The 7,247-nt window shown below is 47.9% G+C and overlaps 1 protein-coding gene across 1 annotated transcript; it reads right to left on the reverse strand.

Annotated features, from left to right (window-relative positions):
• Nucleotides 1–3,206: 3,206 nt before the first annotated feature.
• On the reverse strand, nt 3,207–4,595 carry CH25H (cholesterol 25-hydroxylase). Its single transcript, XM_079794292.1, has one exon. The coding sequence runs from the start codon at nt 4,576–4,578 to the stop codon at nt 3,757–3,759; it is 822 nt and encodes a 273-aa protein (XP_079650418.1). The 5' UTR covers nt 4,579–4,595; the 3' UTR covers nt 3,207–3,756.
• Nucleotides 4,596–7,247: the final 2,652 nt, after the last annotated feature.

The raw sequence follows: 7,247 nt of genomic DNA on the forward strand, positions 1-7,247 counted from the left end.
TGGTCTAATTAGCATATTATGCTTTTATTATTATAGATATTAAGCTTACCTTATAGTGTGTGGATATATAGTTTGTATGTGGCATGTACATAAATAGTATATAAATAGTATGCATATATATATATAGTGTCTATTCACACATATGCATGGTATATGTGTGCATATACCTCATCTGTGTGTGTACTAGAACACAATGAAAGCAGAGACTTAGAGGGTGCACTTGAAAATGGTAGGAAGGACATTTATTACACACTATATAGATTTTTTTTTCTTTTTTTTCTTTTTTTAAAAATATATTTTATTGATTTTCCACAGAGAGGAAGAGAGAGGGACAGAGAGTCAGAAACATCGATGAGAGAGAAACATCAATCAGCCGCCTCCCGCACACCCCCGCACTGGGGATGTGCCCACAACCAAGGCACATGCCCCCGACCGGAATCAAACCCGGGACCCTTGAGTCCGCAGGCCGACGCTCCATCCACTGAGCCAAACCGGCCTCGGCTATATAGATATTTTTTAATAAAATAGAAGCACCTTGAGGCTTGCCTCCCTCTGAGAAAAGCAGCCCCTGAAGCAAAAAGAAACAGAATTAGGAAGGAAAATAGAGAATCGTATTAAAACCAAGTAAGAACCGAATTCCAACATGAGGCTAGTTAGCAAAAGAAAGACCTTAAAAAACAAATCCAAGGCAATGGAAAAGCGAGGGCAGGGGGTGGGGAATTAATGGATCTGATAGTTAGGAAGATGGCAGTGAACAGATGTGAAAGTTTCAGGAAGAGGTGGGATGACTCACGGTGACGAAGTAGTCAGACACTTTCCAGTCTGTCTCTTTCCAACACTTTGGCCTTGAAAGATGACAAGAAAAGCAGCTTTCTTGGAAGCAAAATAAAAAATGGCTTTCTTTGGTTCCCCGTAAGAGGAGAGAGCTGGAACGTGTTTATGGACAAAAGCCCAAGTCCTGGTATTCACATCATGAAACATCCCTCATAGCAAACACGGCCAAGACCTCCAATCCACCTAGAAGTAGCTCAAAATCTCTCACAACAACTCTGTGAGGTAGGTTCTATGATTATCTACATTTTATAGGAAAGGAAGCAAGGTATGGAGAGATTAACTTTTCCAGAGTCCGTCAGCTTTTAAGTCTCAGAGTCAAGGTTGCCCCAGGCAATCTGACTTCAGCATCAGTGCTAGCATGAGTGCCGTGAGGGACTCGGAAAACAGAGCCCTGACCTCATGCTTTCCCAAGCCCCGCTTAGAATGGCCTAGGCCTACTTTCCCTAGATTTCCCTCCTGCCCAGCAGAGGCTTGGAACCCAGGGACATCCACATCGAAACAGTGGGCCCGGGGGCACTGTGTCGAGGGGCAGTGGCTGGGGAGGAATAGTGAAGAGCGGCCACTTGTTGGTGTTGCAGAGTTTGCAACTTTCTAGCGTTTGGTAAGATGGAGATTATCTTAAGCTTCATCAGAGGAGAGGGATAGTATACACTACCAGACCTAAGTTCGAGAACTGGCTCCAACTTCTAGTGTTTCAGAATCTGGAGTAAGTCACTTAACCTTGGAGGTACCAATTCTCTATCCAGAACGTTTGATAATAATAATAATAATTTTTAAAAATGATAACTATCCTACCTCCCTTAGAGTAATGTAAGGAGCAATGTGTGTGACAGTGAATGCAAATGTGAACTACTTCATCACCATCATTATTATTGTTATAACTATTAGGCCCTCAAGCTATCTGAAAAATTGCTCATCCTCTCCACTCCCCCACTTCCACCTCTCAAGGTATTATAAACTGATAAGACATTCGATTTTGAGAAAGTCTTTCTAAGCACAAATAATTTCTATGTGGACAATTTGCCCCAAGTGTAAAATTCCCCTGTAAAATTCCCTTATACGGTGAGGCAACATGACACAATGTTAAAAATTCTCAGAGAGTGAGCTGTAACTAATTGTCATGATCCAAGATTTGCAGGCAGCTCTGGGGAGACTGGAGGTGCTCAAAACAACAAATACTTGTATCAGATGTTCCACACCTGCCCCTTCATCCTCCTTTGCTTTGTTAATCATGATATTAACATTCGACCTCCAATCAGCACTTTCCCCTTACATCTCACTATCTGTTTTCGTGGATGTCCCTTTTATACATCAATATAGTCTTTAAGTCCCAATCTGGTCTTGCTAAGGACAGCGGAGGAGATAACTTTAGCGAAGAAGCCAATAGAGCACACACATTGGGGAGGAACATGAGAAAATGCCTCTGGGTTAGTTGCCAGGCATTCTAATTGCATTTTGCCAAAGATTTGGAGGAATCTCATTTGGCAGACTGTGGAGACCAGGTCTTTAGATGGATTTTTCACCTTTAAACAACATAGTTTGGTTCATATATGTAGTGAGCCTAAAATTACAGTAAATGCAAAGCTGCCATTCTTTATAATTTCTGTCTCAATTTGTCTTGACTTTTAACTTTGCCCTATGTAACTACACTCCAAAGATAAAATTAAAACAATTAGGCAGCAGCTGGATGGAGAACATGATGGGCAGTAATAGGGACACTTACTGTCACAAATAATCTTCAAGAACATCGGAGGCACAATCTCCTTTTAAGGTGAGGAACTGGGGATGTAGGATCAAATTTCACTTTTTTCCTTTGAGAAATGGACATGCAGTTTGCATGTTTGTTTAGTTAAGAAAAGTGAATATACAAAATTCCCAGATAGCCGAGACGATGCGTATGATCGTCATTTGTACTAGATGGCTTCATGAAAAAGGGGGGTGCACTCTGAACCCCTTTCTGTATCTACCAGCATCTCGAATGTACACATTTGACTCACCAGTTTTGTAAAGCAAGGCACCCCAATAATTCTATTCATCCCCCAACACCGCCCTCTCCCCAAATAAGCAAATGGTTGCTTAGTGTTAATCTCTCTAAATCTTCACAAGGTAATTTTTTCAGTTGCCTGTTAGGCAGAAATCAGTTAAAGCACATTTAGGACAATAGTGTTTTTTTCTCTTTGAAATGTCTAAGCCAAAACAGACAGGCTCCTTCTCCTGGAACCCCCGTGCACACCCCACCACCAGATTCCTCTCATCCCAAGGAGGGGCAGAGGGAGGCTGGGACAGACACCTGCCATCCCCGCTCCCTCGCTCTGTTTTAGTTTTTTTACTCAAAATGCCAGTGAAACAGGAGCCAGTACTTATTTGGTTCATATTCTTTTTTTTTAAAGCATAAATAACATTTGTTTCCATATAAATATAAAATTCTGTGAAAAAAAATAGGAAAAAAGTATGATCATCTTAGTTACTGTCCAGCAGGAACATGGTGCATTGTTGATAGCATCAGACATCAGGTTCTCCATTTTAAAAAATACGTTTTTTAGTCTCGTTCTAGGACCCTTTCAAACATAGGAAACTCCTTGTCCTACAAACAAATCCGTTTAGAAATGATTTAAATATGCCAGTGATAAATGTCTACATTGATCCAGGAATCAAGGCTACTGGAGTGAGCTAGAACGCAACACCCAGTATACAATTATTGATATACAAAAAATTTATATATATAAATTAATTCATCCGATTTTTCTCTAGAAATTTCCAGCAGGTAATAAATTACTTACTAACATATAAAAATAAGAGAGCTCAGGCGTGTTTCTTCTGATTCAAGTGTGAAACGCACAAACAGTCCTGGTTCCGAGGGGCACCCCCTGCCCACTGCAGCCACCACCACCACCCCCCACACACACACGGGAGGGGTGCGGGCTACTGGGCGTGAGGGTGCCGCAGAGTCCCCAATAGTCTGTCCCAGTGAGTGAAGTACGGGGCGAAGTTGTAGTTAAAGTGAGAGTGATGCACGTCGTGGTGCACCACGCCCCCGTACCAGCCGAACGGCACCAGCCTGTGCGTGGACCAGGGGAAGTCGTAGCCGGAGTGGTCCTCCACCGACAGCCAGATGTTGACGGTGTGGAAGACCAGGACGGTGAGCGGGTGGCACTGCAGCAGCGCGATGTTCACCATGTCGAAGAAGCCCAGGGAGAACAGCTCCCACACGCTCACGTACTGCGTGGCCAGCGCGAAGGAGGGCGCGTTCTGGTGGTGCACCTTGTGGAAGGTCCGGTACAGCCAGGGCACCCGGTGGTGCAGCACGTGCCACACGAAGAACTCGGCGTCGAAGAGCAGCAGGCAGAGCGCGACGTGGCCCAGCAGCTGGGGCAGCGCGGGGGCGTCGGGGGGCAGGAGGGCCGGGCCGCGGGCCCAGTGCAGCAGCGTCAGCGGGAACACGAACACCAGGTGCTGGAAGAGCGTCTGCCCCAGGCAGGACAGCAGCTGCCGCGCCGTCGGCGCGCTGTGGGGCTGGATCTTGCAGCGCCGCAGCGCGGGCACCCAGGGGCACAGGAGGTCCAGCGCCGCGAAGGGCAGGCAGAAGCTCACGTAGGTGGTGATGGAGAAGATGACCGGGAAGAAGGGCGACTGCGTGAGGGCCTCCCGGGTCCGCAGGCGGTCCCAGACGGGCTGCAGGAACAGCTGGCCGGAGCTGCACCCGGCGGCGGCGGCGTGGAGCCCGGAGGAGTTGTGGCTGCTCATGGCGAGGCGCTGCTGGGCCGCCGCTGCCGCGGCCGGGGTCCCACCCGCTTTATTCGGACTCGGGCCCCGCCCGGAGTGACGTCGGCGGCCGCCGCGCCCCCTTTCCCCGCTCCGCGGAGCTGGCACCGGGAGCCAGCTCCACAGAGGCGCGTGTAGTTGCCAAACTGCACCTCTGCGGCTGCATTCCGAGTTTGGGGAACTCAATCCAGGAGTCCTCACCACCCTCAAACAAGTCAGGGGATCCTTCCATCACCCCCGGAAGGGCTCCTTTGTAACCACTGCAGACCTACTTGCCTTTAAAAGCTCACATAGAATTGCCCGTGCGGGTCCATAAAAACGCCGAGGACAGTTGCATTTTTAAGAACTTTTTAAAGCGACGCGCCTTCTGTACTTGTCATCTTTGCTGTCTGCACACCCTGTAACGACGTGACCTGGAGCGAGTGGCACACTACCCTTTCTCTCGGAGGGAATCGCGGGTCCCCGGCCGCACGCCGCGGCGATCGGCGCAGGAAATCAGCTGCGACCGGGTGGCGGGACCGGAACCGCTCCAGTTCCGGTCTTCAGAGAGATGTAGCCCCGCGGGTTCGCCCGGAGCTCCAGATCCTGCCCTTCCCGGCTCCCCGCCACTCCCCCGCACCCCGCACACAGTCTGCGCAGAGGAGCTCGCCAGCCCCGGCCGCTGGTCACCCCTCCGCGACGCCGCCGAAGCGCGCAGACCGGCGACGGGAGCGGAGAGACGGCGAGACTCCGCGGCAAAAGAGGGGACCGCGACTGTTCTTCGCTTTACATACATACGCACATATACATGCATGCATGCAAACATATATACGTACACACATTCTGGCTTTAACTTCTAGCGCCGGCCCAGAACTGGCGAAAAGGACGCTGCATCTCAGGAAGCAATACAATCAGTACAGCACCCACTTGGCTCCCAGAGGGAATGTTTGCGTGTTCCCGAAGCCTCGCGGAGCTGCCGGCTGAACACAGGTCGCGCCTGTCTGGCCCTTTCCCTGGGCTGGCTTCGCGGCGCCAACTGGCCCTTCGCCTTCGCCCCCATTCCTCCAACCCCCCAAGGCGCAGCGCCGGACGGCGAGGCTCGCTCCACACCTGCGCTTCTCTGCCAGCAAACGGGGGCTGGCTGGCCCAGGACCGAGTGTGAGGAGGTGGGTACTACAAGAGCTCTGGGGAGACCGTCCTCTCCCCCCCCCCCCCAAGACCACCAACAAAGCCTCATTTGACCCGGGTAGCTGAAACACAGGAACGCCTAGAAGACCGGTTTGGACGAAAACTTGGAAGCCAGGGACGCCGCTTTGCCTCTGATGTCTGTGAGGTTATAGCCAGCACTTCGCTCCTCCAAGCTTTGTATTTTCAGATCTACCCCCACCCCAAGGGATATGATAATAGTAGCTATCTCACCAGTCTATTTCGAGCATTAAATAGGAAAATAATAATAATAATAATAAGGCTGCCATGTAACATCTGTGAGGCACTAACTAAATGTTTTATTTGAGGGGATTTCACTCAATCCGTGGAAGTAGGCATTATCATTATTGCTGTGGTCTTACAGAAGTAAAAGCATAGTGCCTGGTAAACATAATAAACATACAAAATAAGAAAGACACACTATTTTTTTGTTTTTTTTTATCACCATTTATCCCTTCTATGCCCTCTTCCACCTTCACCCCCGCCCAAGACACATTATTTTACATTTTCATTTCACATTTTACCTAAATCATAATGGAGGACATTTGCAATGAAAATTAAATAAAATTATGTAAAAAGATATAAAGCTGTATATTGTGAGGAAAGAATAAGTACAATGAAAATATAGACCAATATCTGGGCCTAGAAATATGATATATAGCCTATGTACTAGTACATACCCTAATATGTGTATCTATATGTTAGACACATTGTATAAAATATGCCAGTTTATAATATATAATTATATATTAATGTATAATAACAAAAGATATATATAGGGTGTATAGGAAGTTACACACACACACACACACACACACACACACACACACACACACCCATACTAGGCCAATTCGTCACTCAGAACCTCCCAACTAGTGTGTGTCCCTGAACTGCCACTGATGGATCCTGGACATTCCTTAGCAGCACATTCTCTGAAGCCTCAGGGCTCCGTGTGCCCTGAGATCATTATGATATTCTGCTTGTGTCTTGAGGAGATAAAGCTTCAGAAGCAGCTTTGAGCTTCCTGACAGCCAACGCCAGAAAGGAAAGAAAGTGGTGTTTTCTCTTGTCCTGGTATCTGGATGGTAGCAGGGGCAGGCACAACGCAGGCCCTTGGCCTCCCTGCTGGGGGGTTTCTTCCGGTTAGAAAACCTGTCCTTTCTGGTCTCTTCAGTGTTCCCCATCCTCCAGTGCTCTTCCCAATTCGCTTTTTGTGCCTCCCAGGAACTTGCTTCTTTTCCATTCCTGGGAAGGATCACCCTGCCTTTGAATGGTATATGGCTCATCTCAGAGAGAAGAGGGAGGGCTTCTTGTCCTTGGTCTTTATTTATGATTTTAAAATAATACAAATAAAAAGCTTTATTTGAGAATCACACCACTCTACTGAATGTAGCATATGCCATTTACTCAGAGTTCATTCTTGGGCTCCTCAGAGTTCCAAAGGGTCCATCAAAACTCATTTTCTC

The sequence above is a fragment of the Cnephaeus nilssonii genome (genome assembly GCF_951640355.1).
Source record: "Cnephaeus nilssonii genome assembly, chromosome: 16".
In the NCBI taxonomy this organism is placed as follows: domain Eukaryota; kingdom Metazoa; phylum Chordata; class Mammalia; order Chiroptera; family Vespertilionidae; genus Cnephaeus; species Cnephaeus nilssonii.

Bases quoted from the DNA above. Each gene is read 5' to 3' on its own strand.
- CH25H (XM_079794292.1), bottom strand. From the start codon at position 4,578: ATGAGCAGCCACAACTCCTCCGGGCTCCACGCCGCCGCCGCCGGGTGC.